The sequence below is a fragment of the Bubalus kerabau genome, chromosome 5, assembly GCF_029407905.1.
Source record: "Bubalus kerabau isolate K-KA32 ecotype Philippines breed swamp buffalo chromosome 5, PCC_UOA_SB_1v2, whole genome shotgun sequence".
In the NCBI taxonomy this organism is placed as follows: Eukaryota; Metazoa; Chordata; class Mammalia; order Artiodactyla; family Bovidae; genus Bubalus; species Bubalus kerabau.
Genome location: NC_073628.1, coordinates 2,425,568 through 2,443,205, shown reverse-complemented (window position 1 = coordinate 2,443,205; position 17,638 = coordinate 2,425,568). Strand labels below are relative to the sequence as shown.

The 17,638-nt window shown below is 61.2% G+C and overlaps 2 protein-coding genes across 4 annotated transcripts in view; both read left to right on the top strand.

Annotated features, from left to right (window-relative positions):
• The window catches only part of NAP1L4 (nucleosome assembly protein 1 like 4), a 50,609-nt gene extending 47,991 nt beyond the window's left edge, over positions 1 to 2,618 (top strand). For all 3 annotated transcript variants that reach the window (XM_055580548.1, XM_055580547.1, XM_055580549.1), the window contains one exon: positions 1,616 to 2,618. In XM_055580548.1, the coding sequence (XP_055436523.1) occupies positions 1,616 to 1,654 (39 nt within the window). In that variant the 3' untranslated portion in view covers positions 1,655 to 2,618. The remainder of the gene's footprint in view (positions 1 to 1,615) is intronic.
• A 12,613-nt stretch (positions 2,619 to 15,231) lies between these two features.
• Positions 15,232 to 16,260, top strand: PHLDA2 (pleckstrin homology like domain family A member 2). The gene is made up of 2 exons (XM_055583287.1): positions 15,232 to 15,709; positions 15,969 to 16,260. The coding sequence occupies exon 1, from the start codon at positions 15,258 to 15,260 to the stop codon at positions 15,696 to 15,698; it is 441 nt and encodes a 146-aa protein (XP_055439262.1). The 5' UTR covers positions 15,232 to 15,257; the 3' UTR covers positions 15,699 to 15,709; positions 15,969 to 16,260.
• The last annotated feature ends 1,378 nt before the right edge of the window (positions 16,261 to 17,638 follow it).

Below are 17,638 nucleotides of genomic sequence, written 5' to 3'. Positions count from 1 at the left end.
GTGGACGCTGGCCCGGGGTGGGGCTGTGCTTGGGGGAGGCAGCGTGCCACAGGTGGCCCCGCTCCCCCGCCTGGTGAGCTCCCCTCCGCCTCCCCCACCGCCACCCCCACCCCCACCCCCACCGCCAGTCCTGGCCTTGGGACAACCAGTTCCCTCCAGTGTCTGCAGCCCCCGAGGTGAACAGTTGGTGATGCACGCTCGTGGCAGAGGAGGTGTGGCCCCGGAGACGGTGCGATGAGTTGCATGCTGCTCCGTGTGACACGGCATCCTGTCTGTCCTCTGCGTCCATTTCCCTGGAGGGAGGTGGTGCCACGTCCTGGTTCTGAGTCTCCTGCCCGGGCCCACCTCCTTGGCCTCAGCTCTCCAGCCTGGAGATACACGCCTCCCTTTGTCCCCAGACGGCTGCACGCCGCTGCCCCAGCCGGAGCACCTCTGCACACCCAGTGAGTCTGGAACCAGCCTCTGAGCCCTGTGGCCACGTGTCCAGGCTGCCTCCAGGCCCCCTTTGAGATGACAGTTTGAGTTAGGTCTCTTCCAGGTAGAGCTCCTCGTCGGGGAGCTCGCTCCGGGCCCAGGCTCCGGGCGGTGTTCCCGGGGAGTGTGTGAGGCGGTGCCGTTAGCCCAGCGCTGGGCGGGCCCGAGGCCAGGCCCGGAGCGAGCGTCCCGCTTGGCCCTGTGCTCACGCACTCGTGCGTGAGGGGCTCAGCCTGGGGCCTGCGCTCCCTGTTTTGTCTCTGTGCATCCTTTACACGTGGGCTCTTCGTCCTGCACGTGTGGGTTCCCACAGGATGGTGCCCGGCTTGTTAATCCTCAGCTTTGGTTGTGTTATCCCAGATGTTTCTTTTAAACTGTGTGATGCTACTTTTTCTTAGACTCTTAGACATGCCAGGTTATATTCAGAGTAATTTGTCATCTTCCCAGCCAGAAATCATGGGTTCCTGTTGAGTAAATCATTGGCTCAGAAGTATTAGTAAAATCGTTGTCTGTGTCTGAGGCTCTGGTGGTCTCCACACAAAATTCATGGGGTTGCTAAACAGGTTGAGACGCTGTGAGCTGTTCTCCGTTAGACTGTAGTCAAGTGAGTCTGCTCTGGGGAGTGGTCTCCCCTCCTCCTCTTCTGGAAGGCTAGCGTGCCCTCTGCGGGGCTCCTGGGAGGGTTGGGCTTGGTCTGTGGCGCTCTCAGTGGCCCCTCATCCACTGTCATGGCCTTGTCCCCGTCAGTAAGCGGAGCTCTGAGGCCTGGGCCTGGGGGCAGGTGTGTCCCAGGCAGGGCCCTGAAGCCTGGCCCATCAGTGCTGTCCCAGAGCCGGGGCCTTCCAGCTGGGGACGGGGCGCTGCTCTGTTTAATTACTCTGTGCCCCTGAAGGACCTCCCCTCACCCTGAGATCCTCCTGCTGACAGCTAGGATGTCTTTAAACAAGAAAAGGCAGCCCCACTGTGCCCTTGTTTATGGGAAGTTAGCTTATTTTTTTGTTACTATTTTCAAAGTGTATGTTAGCAACCAGTTTTTTAGTAAGAGCAAGTGACGTATTGAGTCTGTGTTGTCGTTGTTGGATGGAGACACCTGCTGACGGGTGGCCCGGTTCTCTACAGTCTCGGTTTCTCTCGTTGACAGAAGGAGCCCAGCCAGCCCTCGGAGTGCAAGCAGCAGTGAGGCGGCCGCGTGGACAGCGTTGCGCCTGACTCGTTTTCAAGTGCATGGTTTTCACTTAACTTCTCCTTTTACTTTATTATTTTGCTTAACCTGTACAGTGGCAGCTCAGACGCATTTCAGAGATAGGAGGTTTAATTCCAGCACCCTCTACGGCCTCGGGCACAACTCAGTGGACTCCCCCAGCCCGGCCTTGGGGAGGGCCCTGCAGATCGCATTGGGGATCCCTGGACGCCAGGGGCACGTGTCCAGGGGTGTGGTTCCAGGGCATCTAGGACTCGTTCACCCTTCCGCCATCGGACAGGATGCGTTTTGTTTGAAGACGCCCACGCGCTGTCGCCAGTCCCTGCAGCGCCAGCGGGGGTAGGCGCCCTTCTCACACTGCTCCTTCTTTAGTTTTATTTTCCTCGGGACTGACCCTGAGGCTCCCGCTTTTGTGGTTCATCTCGTATTTATTTATCTTTCACGCTGGTGACGGCTTGGGGGCGTGCACTCTCGCTTGTCGTCCAAGTTTCTGAGACCCTGTGGGGACCAGACACCCGGTGCCCTGAGCCGGAGGTGCTGGTCAGGCTGCAGACCCCGCGGAAGAAGCTGCCCCCTCAGGACTCGCGGACGGTGCTTGGCCTTGGGGACGGGGGTGGGGCTGGGGGCAGAACCGGGGTTTGCCAGGCTTCGCGGGGAGGGGCTCCGGCCGGCAAACACGGCTTTCCTCCGTAGTGCCACACGTCTTGCTTTCTCGTAGCTCCCATTTCTTGGCCCCACACTCATTTTGTCTTAAAAGCCTTGGGTTCCGAGCGACCTGTCCTTGGTGGCGTGTGGGTTTTGAGTGTGTGACCTCTGGCCCGGGGAGTTCAGGCTGTGGCCAGGCTGTAGAGTGCTCAGCCTTACTTAACATTTGTAACTGAATACAGTGTTTTCAATTTGTACAGAATAGTTAGAATATTCTATTAAAGTTGTGAACCATGGACCCAGCGCGTGTGTGTCTTCCTTGGGGGGCTGCGGCGGGCGGGGGCCCGGGGCGGGCGGGGCTGCAGGACGCCGCAGTCTGGGGCGCTGGGTGTGGGCAGGTCCAGGGCTTCTGGACTCCTGGGGTGTGTGTTCCTGAGGCGCGCTTCCCTGTCGATGGGTTGGGGTCCCCGGCTCCGAACCCAGCAAAGAGTCGTTTCTGAGCATTTGCAGGTTTGCACCCTCTAGGTTGGAAGGTTCCAGAAGGGACGCTTCCTGAGAGAGGGCCGTGTGCCGTCGGTCTTCTCGCGCTGCTTTCCCGGGGTTTCCTCCCGCCCCCGTCTCAGGAGCAGGAGCTCTTCCCGGAAAAGACGCTTCCGGCGTGAGGGCCGCGTCTCGTCACGCGTTTCTGGTTTCCGGTGTTTGCTCCGCCCCCTTCCCAGAAGCACCTGCTCCCCAGGTCTCGTGCTCCAGCGCCGCAGCTGGGACTCTGCCGGTGCGAGGTCGCGGCGCCCAGAGAGGGAGGAGGCGCCAGGGCAGGCAGGCGGGTGGCTGGCCGCCTCCCGTCCACACAGGCGTCCAGCTCACCCCATGCCCGCCTGCCTCCGGGGCTGGCGTCTCACGAGAGCGGCCAGAAAGGGGAGGGCACTGGTGGCCATGAGGGAGGGTGGGAGGCGCAGAGCATGGCTGAGGGGTGAGCCTGCGTCCCGGGACCACTGTAGGGCTGGAAGGTCTTGACTGAAGTGGCGGCGGCCGAGCCTCAGACCCCCCCAGCGGTGGGGGGGGGACCCTTGCCCGTGCCCGCCCCAGAGGCCATCAAGGAGAGGCTGCCTTGTTCCCACCCACACGTAGCCAGTACCCCATCCTTGGGGAGTGCGTGAGGCCCCCACACCCCCGCCCTGTCCCCTCAGGAGCCCCCACTCTAGGGTGGTGGTGCAGGGCACCGCCCGGGGGGGCTGCAGGAGGCGAGCAAACGGCATGGCACTGTGGGCACCTTATCTCGCTGCCCCTGGTCCCTCTCCCACTGTCCTCACCAGTGGGACATGGACCTGAGTTCACATCCGAAGCAGCGGCTCCACCCTGAGCGTGGAAGGATGCTGGGCGAGTTAGGCGAGCAGCTACTCTTCGGTACGTTGGTGGGCACTGGTGAGCGTTTGGCAGGTTGGTGTGATGAGAGCCAGAGGAGACGGTTAGGTTCTCTGCCCAGCACCTTGTAGGCTTCAGGAGAGGAGGTGTGTGTCACCTGGGTGCGAGTCTGTGGACATGGTTCGCTGTTTGAGATGGCCATAGGGTGGGGCGGCCCCTCACTCACCCCCAGGAGACAGGAGGGGTCGAGTCCCCTCCCTTGGCGAACTCCTGGCCACGATGGACCAAGGCACCTTCTTGCCCGTGAGGAACATCTGGCGTGTGTTGGGAGGAACAGAACCTATGTGGTAAACACACTTATGTGTGAGTGCACACCAGTGCCTGGGAACACCTGTGTGTGAGTGCACACCAGTGCATGGGAACACCTGTGTGTGAGTGCACACCAGTGCTTGGGAACACCTGTGTGTGAGTACACACCAGTGCATGGGAACACCTGTGTGTGAGTGCACACCGGTGCATGGGAACACCTGTGTGTGGGAGCACACCGGTGCATGGGAACACCTGTGTGTGGGAGCACACCTGTGCATGGGAACACTGTGTGAGTGAACACCTGTGCATGGGAACACCTGTGTGTGGGAGCACACCAGTGGGAACACCTGTGTGTGAGTGAACACCTGTGCATGGGAACATAGCTGTGTGTGGAAACACACCAGTGCATGGGAACACAGCTGTGTGTGAGTGCACACTGGTGCATGGGAACACCTGTGTGTGAGTGCACACCGATGTACAGGAGCAGCTGTGTGTGAGTGCCGAGTCATCCCATGAGGCTCCCAGCTCAACAGGAGGCTGGACAGAGGCACTGCAGACGGGGAGAGACACTGGGATGGCCCCTTTCTGTGTCCGCTCTGGGGAACCGTGTGAGGGCCTGGGCAGACGACGTGGGTTTACCTCAGGACAGTCAGGGTAGAGGGCAGAATGTTGAGGTTACTCAGAATGCGGCACCGGGTTTTGTCTCCCCTGTGGGGTAGGAAGGGTGGGCGAGGGTGCCCGGCGCTGGGGCTGCAGGCTGCCGCTTGGCTGTTCCAGGTACACTTGGCAAGACGGCCGTGCGGAGCCCTGCAGCTGTGCCCTCCCCACCGAGCACTGGGGCTCTGACCCCACGGCCACGCCCTCACGGGCCCCCGCGTTCAGTCAGGCCTTGCCATTGCAGCTGGAAGGTCACAGCATCCAGGAGGATTGCCCAGAGCCGTCAGCCTGGAGGCAGTGGGGCGGTGGCTCTTGCGGTGGCCTGGCCAGCATGCCCGCCCGGCTCTGCCTGGAGCTGCGGCTGCCTGGGCCCAGCGCTGCCAGTGCGGACAGGCCTCCGCCTCTGCCCCCTGACTGCCGCGGGCCATGTAGAGCTTTGATGGCCAGGGCGCCCCGCCCGGCCTTCACAATGCTCCTCAGGGGTCCCCTCCCTCCCGTGGTCTCTGCCATGAGGCTCCCCAGGCCCCGCTTGCTCTGTCGCAGGCCTCAGGGTCTGGTTCCCTGCCTCCCTCAGGGCCTGCGCCTCGTCTGTCACTGTGTTCTCAAAACTGAGGGGTGGACTCCGGGTCCAGTGGCCACTCTGACCCCCTCCTCCGGCAGCCTCAGCACCCCAGCTTCTGGGAGACATGCGGCCCAGCGCCCAGGCCTCGGGGGACAGGAGCCCAAGGTGCTGAAGGTGGCAGCAGTGGCCGTGCACCTGGCGTGGGGCGACCCTTGGCAGCAGGAGCCCAGCGACACGGGGCTCTCAGAAGTGTCACCTGAGTGGCTGGGGCCTGTGCACACTTGTCAGGGCGCACACTTGTCGCGTGGGGAGGTGTGGTTGTACACTTCACCGCAGCTATGTTTTCACAAGCCCCACAGATGGGGGTGCTTCCGCTTAAAACTCGGGTTTTCTTTTACGGGTTAGGGGTTTTGGCCCCAGAGCCTGGCGTGGGCACCAGGCCTCCCGGCCCCTGCCTCACCCTGGTGGCCGGCCTGCCATGTCGGTTCACGGCCTCCACTCTGGGGCAGGGGCCGCACAGAGACTTGACTCACTTCTTCCAGGGCCTAGCCGTCCCCCCAGGCCCATGGATTCCCCCTTCAGTCCAGGCCGTGACAGGGCCAAGCTGGCTCAACCCAGTGGTTCCTTCTCCCTGAACTCTTCCCAGCCAGGGGGGCGGGGGTGGGTGGGCTCGCCCCGGAGGTGGGCGACTAGGCTGGACAGAGCGGGAGGGTGGAGCCCAGGGTAGGATCTCTGGCCTACCGTCCACTCAGTCTCTCCTCCCTACTTCCCCTTACTGCCTCCAAGCGCCCAGTGGGCCAGGCAACGCTGGCTGGGCTGCAGAGGCCTGGGGGGACAGGGACCACCTCCAGCTGTGCCGCCAGCCAGGCCCCTGGTGGAAGCAGGCGCTGTGCTGGGGGCTGGGCCCCACAGGAGGGCACCGTCCTGAGCACGGGTGGCCCTTGGCTAATGGCTGCCGCACCGGACTCGGGCCCCTGCCTCCAAGCCCTCGTGAGCAGCTTCCTTCCTGTGGGGGCAGATGTTCCCCCCGGCCCCAGGCTCAGAGGGCAGGGCCACGTGGGCAGCAGGAGCCCATGACCCCAGACCCAGCCGTCCCCCCACTCCCCCCAGAGTCACTGGCAGGCAGTCCCCGACAGCAAGAGCTCTGGGACCCTCCTGGCCTGGGCAGGCCTCTGAACTCGCCCTGATGCTCTGGACACCTCAGCCTCCTCCAACCCTTCTCACAGCCCTGGAGCCTGTCTGTGGATTCCCACCAGGCACTGGCGCTGGAGACCCCTGTGAGCCCCGCCTCCTCGGGCCACCGGGAAGGTGCAGCCTGGCTACATTCCGAGGCCAAGGCACCATGGTGCGCCTGGGTGCGGCCCCCGCCCACCCCGAGGTGTCTGCTGGCCCAGTCACCGGCCCGTCTGGCCACGTCGACAGCTCGGGGAGGCAGCCGGACGTGGCTTCCCACGACAAGCCGACAACCCCGGCCCAGCGGGGATCCACGCTTGTGGGGCCTGTGGACCTCGCACAGGCCACAAACAGCCTCTGTGGTCTCCTTCCCTGGGGGCTCCCCAGGGCCCTACTCGGCTGCGGCCTGCCCAGGTCTTGGTTCTGCATCTGGGGCCTGAGGGGACCCATCATTTCCTGCCCTGGGGATTCAGGGAGGGGAAGCCGGGTGCGAGGCCAGAACCGCCTCCTTCCCAGACTCTGAGTACAGGGCTGGCTGCCCACACCGCCTCCCCAGAGCCTGCGGGCTCAGAGCCCTGGGCCTCCGTGGGGCTCAGGCATCCTCCTGGGGACAGAGGCTCCTGGGGCCGGCGCTGGGCCTCCGCGAGGCTGGGGCATCCTCCTGGGGACAGAGGCTCCTGGGGGTGGTGTTGGGCCCCCGTGAGACAGGCGTCCTCCTGCCTCGGGAAGTTCCAGGGTCGGGGCAAGGCAGATGGCTGCAGAAAAGGGTAGGGTGGGCAGGAGGCAGGGGAGTGGGTGCCAGGACCCTGGTCCTCAAAGTGGGAGGCACAAGGGGACATGTGAGAGCATGAGGTGCCTGGGCTGGTCTGAGGGGCCCGGGGACCCAGGGCCAGGGTGCCCGGCCCCTTAGCAGCTCATGGGTGGGCGCCGAGATGGGGCTGGCGGATGGCAGGGGCCTTGTGCAGAGACCTACCTGAGACTGCAGTGTCCAGCGAGAGGCCGATGGGCCAAAGAAAGCAGAGCCTCCACCCAGAGGAGGGGCTGAGGAGACCCCCTGGCCAGGTCCCTCCCCACTGCTGGTCCCCTGTCAGCCATCTCCTGGGGCAGCCCAGGCCCCTTAGAAGGTCCCAAGCCTGCTCTCCTCGCCTCTGGCTCCCCTCCTGGCCAGGAAGTATTTACTTCCAGACCACGAGGAGCTCTGTCTCCTTGTCCACGCCTGGGGAGAGTCAGGTGATGTGGAGAACCCCAGCTCACCTTGAGAACCCAGCTCAGAGTCACCGGTGGTCTCAGCACCCGTGGTCAGCTGATGACCCCATCACGCTGTCTCACACGGGCTCTCATCTGCCAGCCACCTGGCTGCAGGCCCAGGGGAGGGTGAGAGTGGGTGGGCGGGGTTGGAGGCAGGCTCACCATCAGGCTCCCTGGGGGATGTGTCAGTGTCCTGGGGCGGCCGTCACAAACGGCCGCAAAGTGAGTGTTGTCCTCGCGCAGCTCTGGAGGCCAGAAGTCCCGGATCAAGGTGTTGGTGGAACCACATCCCCTGCCAAGGCGCTACGGGAGGGTCGTCCCGCCTCCTCAGTACTTGAACTGAGAACTTCCAGATGTACGAGCTGGGTTTCAGAGAGGCAGAGGAACCAGACGTCAAATTGCCAACACCCATTGGATCATCAAAAAAACAAGAGAGTTCCAGGAAAACATCTACTTCTGTTTTATTGACTACACCAAAGCCTTTGTGTGGATCAAAACAAGCTGGAAAATTCTTAACAAGATGGGAATACAGACCACCGTATCTGTCTCAGAAACCTGTGTGTGGGTCAAGAAGCAACACTTAGAACTGGACATGGTACAACAGACTGGTTCAAAATTGGGAAAGGCGTATGACAAGGCTGTATGTTGTCACCCTGCTTATTTAACTTATATGCAGAGTGAAGTGTTAGTTGCTTACTCATGTCCAACTCTTTGCAACCCCATGGACTGTAGCCCGTCTGGCTCCTCTGTCGGTGGAATTCTCCAGGCAAGAATACCTGAGTAGGTAGCCGTTCCCTTCTCCAGGGGATATTCCCAACCCAGGGATTGAACCCATGTCTCCTGCATTGTAGGCAGATTCCTTACCATCTGAGCCACCAGGGACTCCCTTATATGCATGGCATATCAAGCAAAATGCCAGACTGGATGAATCACAAGCTGGAATCGAGATTGTCTGGGGAAATATCAAAAACCTCAGATATGCAGGTGATACCCCTCTAATGGCAGAACATGAGGAGGAACTAAAAATCCCATGATGAAGGCGAAAAGCTTTTTTCCATAAAGCTGGCTTGAAACTCAACCTTCAAAAAACTAAGATCATGGCATCTGGTTCTATCAGCTCCCTTCAGTCGCTCAGTTGTGTGCAACCGTTTGCAACCCCATGGACGCCAGGTTTCCCTGTCCATCGCCAACTCCCGGAGTTCACTCAAACTCATGTCCTTCGAGTCAGTGATGCCATCCAACCATCTCATCCTCTGATGTCCCCTTCTCCTCCTGCCCTCAGTCTCTTTCAGCATCAGGGTCTTTTGTAATGAGTCAGTTCTTCACAGCTGGTGGTCAAAGGATTGGAGCTTCAGCTTCACCATCAGTCCTTCCAATGAATATTTAGGACTGATCGCCTTTAAGAGTGACTGGTTTGATCTCCTTGCAGTCCAAGGAACTCTTAAGAGTTTTCTCCAACACCACAGTTCAAGAGCATCAATTCTTTAACGCTCAGCTTTTCTTTTATGGTCCAACTCTCATATCCATACATGACTATTGGAAAAACCATAGGTGTGACTAGCTGGATCTTTGTCAGCAAAGTAATGTCTCTGCTTTTTAATATGCTGTCTGGGTTGGTCATAGGTTTTCTTCTAAGGAGCAAGCATATTTTAATTTCACAGCTGCAGTCACCATCTGCAGTGATTTTGGAGCCCAAGAAAATAAAATCTCTCACTGTTTCCACTGTTTCTCCATCTATTTACCATGAAGTGATGGGACCAGATGTCATGATCTTCATTTTTTGAATGTTGAGTTTTCAGCCAGCTATTTCACTCTCCTCTTTCACCTTCATCAAGAGCTCTTTAGTTTCTCTTCACTTTCTGCCACAAGGGTGGTGTCATCTGCATATCTGAGATTATTGATATTTCTTCCAGCAGTCTTGATTCCAGCTACAGAGTACATCATGTTAAATGCCGGGCTGGATGAAGCACAGGCTGGAATCTGGTCCCATCACTTCATGGCAAATAGAAGAGGAAAAAGTGGAAGCAGTGACAGATTTTATTTTCTTGGGTTCCAAAATCAGTGATAGTTGAACCATAAAGAAGGCTGAGCACCAAAGAATTGATGTTTTCGAATTGTGGTGTTGGAGAAGACTCTTAAGAGTCCCTTGGACTGCAAGGAGATCCAACCAGTCCATCCTAAAGGAAATCAACCCTGAATATTCATTGGAAGGACTGATAGGAAGCTGAAGCTCCAATACTTTGGCCACCTGATACAAAGAGCCTACCCATTGGTAAAGACCCTGATGCTGGGAAAGACTGAAGGCAGGAGGAGAAGTGGGCAACAGAGGACGAGATGGTTGGATGGCATCATCAAGTCAATGGACATGAAGTTGAGCAAACTCCAGCAGATGGTGAAGGACAGGGAGGCCTGGGGTGCTTCAGTCCATGGGGTCGCAAAGAGTCAGACACGACTGAGCAACTGAACAACAGCATCCATGGATGGGCACTTGCTTCCACTGTTGGCTGCTGGGATACTGCTGTGAACACGGGTGTGTGACCATGTATTCAATTCTCTGCATTCACTTCTTCTGGGAAGAGACCCAGAAGGGGGACTGTTGGATGACATGATAATGCTATTCTTAATTTTTTGATGAAACACCAATACATTTTTTAAAAAGAATCAAAGGTCAGTTGCCACATCGAGAGTGGGTCTGAGGTGGAGTCGTGAGAGAGCAGTGCTCAAAACTTCGAAATCATTTCATCAGTTTCTTAACTTTTTATATGAACAATTGGTCATTTATTTTGGTAATTTTTTTAAGTAGTAAAGAATTTTATTAACATATACATGATGGGGCTTTTTCCCTGGATGGCTCAGTGATACAGAATCCTGCTGCCAATGCAGGAGACAAGGGATTGATCCTGGGAAGATCCCACATGCCGCGGAGCAGCTAAGCCGGGGCACCACAGCTACCGAGCCTGTGCCCTGGAGCCCGGGAGCCACAGCTACTGAGCCCACACGCCCTGGAGCCCGGTCACAACAAGAGAAGCCCCCACAGTGAGAAGCCTGCGCCCCGCAACTGGAGAGTAGCTCCCATTCTCCGCAATGAGAGAAAAGCCTGTACTGCAATGTAGACCCAGCACAGCCACTAAAATTTATATATATATATACACACACACACACACACACACATAGACACATTTACAAAAATCAAAGCCCAGATGACACAGCCCCACCCCAGACTTGCTGCCTGAGACTCCGAGGCCCTGTGGCTGGGAGCAGGATGCCCCGCCTGTCCTGGGATGGCACTGCCCAGGCGACTGAGCACCATCCAGGAGGTGGTGGCCGTGCCTGTCCACTCGCCCTCTCTCCTTTCCTCTATTATGCTCATGTGTTCGTCTGAGCGTCCAGAAAGGTCCCTTGTCTCCCAGCTGGCTCCCCTCTCCTCTCCCCACGCTATGATGACAGGAGAGGACCCTCTTCTCAGCTCCCACAGGCCTGGACCTGCCTGGCCCTGTCCCCACCACGGGATGTCCTAGCTGTCCAGTCAAGGAAACAGTCTCCACCAGCATCAGTTACTCTGACTCCAGAGAGCTGGGTCTCTTGGGCAGTAAGGTGGTCCACTCACATCCAGAAACATTTCCTAAGCACCTGGGCTGGACCCCAAGGGTCCCGGAGCCTAAGACCTTTGTCTCTGCCTTTCCAGGACTGGCAGTGACTTCTGAGCGGGGTACTGACGGATGAACAGGAGTTCGCCAGGGCCCGAGGAGGGGAACAGTGCTCTGGGCAGCGTCACTGTTTCTCACGCGATCCCCAGTGCCTTGTGAGGTGGGCCCGTTGGACTCCAGCTGAGGGGCTCAGGGACACAGCCCTGAGGGACCAAGGCCGGGCTGACAGTGAGAGCCTGGAACCAGGTGGGGATAGGCCTCCTGCCTCCTGCCCTTGGAGCTCTCGCCTTTCCCAGGCCACAGCTTTGAGGAGAAGGATTAAGGACAGGCCTGAGTCACAGGCCATGGCCAATGGGCTGTGTCAGGCTCAGGTCACGTGGTGTCAGGCCATCTCTCAGATGCTGCAACTCCAGGCAGCTTGGACCTCCCCAGGCCCGCACTGGAGTGACACCCCAAGTGGTGTGCTTGGTGAGGGCCAGCTTGAGGTCATGCCTGGCAATCCCAGAGGGCTTCCTGGAGGAGGGGGACTTCCAGGCACGGGAGCAGGGCCGGCCTCAGCACTGTCACCCGCAGGAAGGACATGGCAGGCAGCCCCAGGCTCGGGGCTGCCATGACGCACGCTTCCTCACAGGCTGCCTTTTGCCAGGCTGGTTGTGCTGGAGCCTGGAGGCCTGGCCTCATCACCGCAGGGAAATGACCTCATGGGGAGTTTTGAAGAGGCGCCCTCGCTCCACTCCGGCCTGCCTGACACCCTCACCAGCTGGGAAGGAAGGCAGGAGTCCCCAGCCGGATGTTTGGGGACCAGTCTCTGTCTGCTTGCTGGAAGGGGGTCCCCTCGGCTCCCTGAGAATCCCGGAAGCAGCCCTTGGATAAATATTAGTAAACTTGGCTCAGACCAGTGCTGCCTGACTCCGGTGTCCCGAGGCAGGGCCCCACGAACACCGCCCAGCCAGCACCCGCTCAGCCCCTGGGCAGAGCCAGTTCCTGCCCCCAGGCTCGGGGCGTGGTCGGATGCGTTTGAGGCCCGCTGGCCGGCTGTGTGACCTCCGCTGAGTCACTCAACTTCTCTGAGACCCCTTCTCCGTTCCTTGCAGAACCAAGAAAGCCTCCCCAGCGGCCCCCAGCTAACGGGGTGACCCGGAGGGAGAAAGCAGGGCCCACACTGGCCTCCCCAAGGTGCCAGGCCCCGTCTCTCAGGCCAGGGTCCCCCCTCCCTGCCCCCAGCACCAACTCAGCCCAGAACCCGCTGGGGCCGGAGCTCCCTGTGGGTGCAGCCCGAGTCCACACTGCACGCCTCCGTCTTGGGCAGGAAGCCAGCCTGGCGGGTCCTCCCTGCTATCAAACGGCTCGGGAGGTGTCCCCCTAGAAGACCCTCACGGGGGTTGCAAGGTGAGCCCTTCGCTTCGTCCTCACGTTCTGAGGACCCTCCAACAGGCCTGCATGGGAGGCGGGAGCAGGGTCCCCTCCTTGCTCCAGGCCCACACTGGCCTGGCTGAGCCAGGCAGGGAGATCTCTGGCTGGTGGGGGTCCCAGGCCCCCCACCTCTGGCTGGTGGGGGTGCAGCTGCCTGGTGGGGGGTGGGGAGGGCAGCGGTGGTCTCCCACCCGATGACCTGCCCTCCCAGCTCCCATGGACCCACCTTCAGGACACCACCCCCAGGCCGCTGGTCACTGGCTGGCCCTGGGGGTACCTGGCCAGTGGGGATGGAGAAGAGTGCCGGGTGGGCCTGCTGATCACCACCCGCCTGGCCTCACCTGGACTGCAAGTCCTCCACACCCTTCCTGCCTCTCTCAGCTCGTCCTCCCCAGGGCTTCCGCTCCACGTCTGAGAAAAGGGGCACGAAGAATGTCCCCCGGGACCTGGCTCAGCTGGCTCCTCAGGAAGCCCTCTCTGGCACCCTGTCCCCGCCAGGGAGACTGCCAAGCCGTCCTCTCGGTCCCACGGGCAGCGCCCTCCCCACGCCGAGTGCTCCCCAGGCAGGCGGGGTTCCTTCCTTCTCCTCCAGGCCCCAGCACCAGCCAGGCCTGCAGGTACCCAGTAGATGCTCAAGCAATGCTGAGCGTCTGTGGTGTGCCTCACCCTGACTGAGCTGCCACTGCCTAGCACCTGGGTCAGGGTAACGGCCAGAGGGCCTCAGAGGGGTCCAGGCAGGGTGCCAGGCACCCAGCCAGCTCACAGTGGCTCCCTAGAGGCAGTGGTGGAGAGCTCGGCCCTGGTCTGCCTCCCTGCATCCCCCAAAAGCCCAGGACACACAACCTGGGGAAGGAGGGTCAGCAGTCTCACCATTACCAGCTCTGCTGGGATGCTCTCAGCAATAGGGAACTCACCCCTTACATCTCTGCCCTGTGCTGCCTTGAGGGGAGCTGTGTCTCCCCACCTCCCACCCACCCTGTGCTTGCTTCATCCTCGGCCTGCTCCCCTGCTCCGCGAGCCTGCCGATTCCTGCTCCCCCGTGCTGCCCGCAGCCTGACCAGCCGGCCCTGTGCTTGCTCTCCCTTCCACAAGCCAGAGTCCTGGGCCCAACTCCACCTCTCAGCTGCCCCCCTTCCACACCCCTGTCCATCCACTCAGGCCTGGCCCGAGCCGCCCATCTGAACCAGCCAGTGGCGCCCCTTATTCCTCACGGTGACCCTGCAGGGCCCGGGCTGGGACCAGGAGGCAAGGCCAGGGCAGGTGGCAGAGGGCCGGCTGGCTCAGGGCGGGCCTGCACCCAGGAGGTCCCACCTGTGGCTTCATGCTCCGCCTTCGCTGCCTTGGTTATTAATCCTTTTTGAACCAGAGTACCTGCGTTTCCACTTTGCACCAGGAGGTGGGGTGACTGTCACACCCAGCAGGACTCAGCTCACCTTGCTCCCTTCGCTTTGCAGTACCTGCCCAGGTCATAGCCAGGTAAGCTGTTTTGAAAGTGGGGGCCCTGGAGCAGGTGGGGCCCCCACAGATCAGATCCCCTCTGTCGGCTGGACCCCCACCCCTGGGAACCCGGCAGGATCTAGCAATCACTTCCTGCTCCTGTTAAACCCTTTAAAGGACGATGGTGAATAAGGAGACTAGTCCGGCTGGCAGGCCATGACTCCACGGCCCCCACCCCAGCCCAGGCTGACCCCCTCCCCGGGCAGGCACCAACCCCTTTCCCACTCCCTAGGCTCCCAGGCCCCCTGGAAGGTCCCTATGTGTCCCCCCTCCCCCCACAGTGGAGAGGCCTGGAGGGCCCGGGAGGAGGGCTGACCCAGGAAGGGAGCTGGAGCAGCCTCACCTGCCCTCATGCTTACTGGACACTACGGGGAGCTGTTCTAGCACTTTCCGTGGGTTGCCAAATCTAACAAGTGGCTGTTGTCTCTTAACCGGAGTGAAAACTGAAGCTCTCGACACCTGCTCTCCTGCCGGGCCGAACCAAGGAGGAGAGGGCTGGCGGGCGGCAAGGTGGGAGATCAGGCCGGCTGGGGCAGAGCCCCTAAAGGGTTTCCCCAGGAGGGACCCCCGGACGTAGGAGGAACGGGGCGACCGCTGCCTCTGCCCCACAAGCCCTGCGCTGGGTGTCAGGGCACCTGGAAGGTGGGGGTCTGGGTCCCGCCATCACCCCTCTCCGGGCCGGCCTGGGCCGAGGGCGCTTGCCCGGGTCTCCCGAGCAGTGAGTCATAGCCGGCAGGGCCGGCGTCCGGGGCGGGGTGAGGACCGTGAGTCGCCCCACCGGGCTGGGGGTGGGGGTTGGAGCGCCGGGAAATCAAGGGGGGGGGGGCGCGCAGGCTGCAGACACGTGGACTGGGTGGCCCGGGGCGAGGATGCTGTGTGCAGCCCCCGGGCGACCGCGGCGGGCAGGGAGGGGGAGGACGACGGGGGGCGGGGCCGGGGGCGTGCCCGGGGCGGGGGGGGGGGGGCGGAGCGCGCCCCGCGCGGCCACTATAAAGGCGGCTCCCACGCCGCCAGAGCGCATCACTCGCACTGCCATCCGTCGCTCGAACGTCGTCTGCCTCCAACTGTCATGCTGGCGAACATGAGGAGCCCGGGAGAGGTGCTGAGAGAGGGCGAGCTGGAGAAGCGAAGTGACAGCCTGCTCCAGGTGTGGAAGAAGAAGCGCGGGGTGCTCACCACCGACCGCCTGCGGCTGTTCCCCACCGGCCCCGGCGCGCGCCCCAAGGAGCTGCGTTTCCACTCCATCCTCAAGGTGGACTGCGTGGAGCGCACCGGCAAGTACGTCTACTTCACCATCGTCACCACCGACCGCAAGGAGATCGACTTCCGCTGCGCGGGCGAGAGCTACTGGAACGCGTCCATCACGCTGGCGCTCATCGACTTTCAGAACCGCCGCGCCCTGCAGGACTTCCGCAGCCGCCGCGAGCGCGCCGCGGCCGCAGCAGCCGCCGCGGCCGCCGCGGCCGCCGCGGAGCAGGAGCCCGAGGCCGGGCCGGGCGGCCAGCCCTAAGTCCCACCACGGTGAGTGCCAGCAGCCCGCTCGCCCGCGGCACGCGGTGGTGGGGGAGGACGATTTCGATCTCTGACGTCGGGTGGAGGTCCTGCCCCGTCTAGGTGTAGAGAGGGGACTGGGTGCCGCGCCATCGCGGCGCGCCTCGGGCGCGCGGCAGATGTCGCTTTCACCTTCGGTGTAGGGGCCTCGGGAGACCAACAGGCTGGACCCTGGCTGGCTCAGCCCCCGGGCTCGGGCACAGCTCCCTGAATCCTTCTCTCTCCACAGAATCATGCCAACCGCACCATCGGGAGCCCAGAAGTTGTCCGGGGAGACAGGAGCCCCGACAGCACCCAATTGCTGACCAGGGCAAGGATATAGCCCGGTGCTACTCTACTTCACACACAATGACCTTTCCGTGCTGATTCACTGAGCCTCACAGAGCCCGCTGTGCGGGCAAGCTAAATTATTAGCTATCTATGTATTTATTTCGATGGTGCCTGTATCCAAACCATCTGTCTTAACGTTTGTACTCCACCACCATTCCAATAAAGCACTCAGTTCATTCTCTTTTCTATCAGCCAGTGTGTGATGCCCTGAGCTTTCTGTGGGAGGGGAGTCGGTGGTCCCATCACTGGGTGGTGTTGGGGGGAGCGGCCACCCCAGGTGTCGGAAGGGCAAGGAAACGCACTTTGAGTGCTCACCGTCATCTCCCAGGCCCTGGTCACCCTCTCCCAAGGTGGAGGAGTGCTCCCCGGGGCCCCTGGCTCACTCCGGGTGTGAATGGGGAGGCTGGGACCCTGCTTGCTGACCAACTGGCCCTGTGTGGCCCGCGTGCCTCCCCATCCGAGCGGCTCTTGTGTGCCTGACCTCAGCTGCCCCCTCCAGCCCCGTCTTGCTCACCTGCCCATCCCTGAAAGGAAGCCCTCAGGCCTCTTGACTGCCCACCTGCTGCTCTCCTCTTAACCCCACCCTGGGCTGGACCAGCTGTCAGGCCCTGCTGGCCCGTACCTGACGCGTTGGGCCAGCGAGGCGGCCAGTGCTTCTGGGAAAACGGGAGAGTGGTCTGCGCCCCGGGTAGGAGGCTGAGGCCTCCAAGGGGCCCGGGATGTGTCATCAGGAGGGAGGTCTGAGATCTCTGACCAGTGGGTAGCTTCCACCCTTCCAACTCTGGAAATGGGGTGTCCAGGGTTGCCCCCCAAGCCTTGGGATGGGGAGGGGACATGTGTCCCTCCACGTAGAAGTTCTGTTGGTGATGAAGAAGCCAAGGATGGAAGAACGAGATGGGACTCCGATCCTGGCCTGGCTAGGGCACCTTCACGTCGCCTTTGGGGCTGGAGGGAGCCAAGTGTGAGGCTGGGAGATGCTGAGGTGGGGGCAGTGAAGGGCCCCAGTTGGGCCTTAATGTCGGTCTTACCCTGGACTGGGGTGGGGGCCACCATCACAGGCCTCCTGACTCCCTGGGTTGCTGGGGTCAGGCTTGGGAGGGGTGTAGTCCTGCTGGGAGGCTGGGTGCTGGGTCCAGAGAAGAAACCATTCCTGCGATGAATGTTTTCCTCCACAACAACACTGTGAGGCCCCAGGGCAAATGGGAGGGGGCTCCTCCGGAGAGGAGAGGCCAGCTCCAGGGCCCCCACTGACCTGGGGCCACCTCCATCCTGCGCCACCCTGGAGCTCTCTCCCGCCAGAGCCTCTGGTGGATGACGGAAGTCAGGGAGTGAGGCCCGGGTGCCTCGCCAGTTCCTGGTGGGGCTCACGGGGGGCGGGGTCTGACCTGAGCTCTGGGGCTGGGAGCATGTATGTGTGCTTGTATGTGTGTGTGTGTGTGTGTGTGTGTGTGCGTGCGTGTGTATGTGTGTGTGTGTGTGTGTGTGAGTGACAGCGTGCACACATGTGGATCTCGGCTCTCGGAGGCTCCTCCAGGAGGGGCTGTGGAATATTCCAAGTTTAATAGCTTT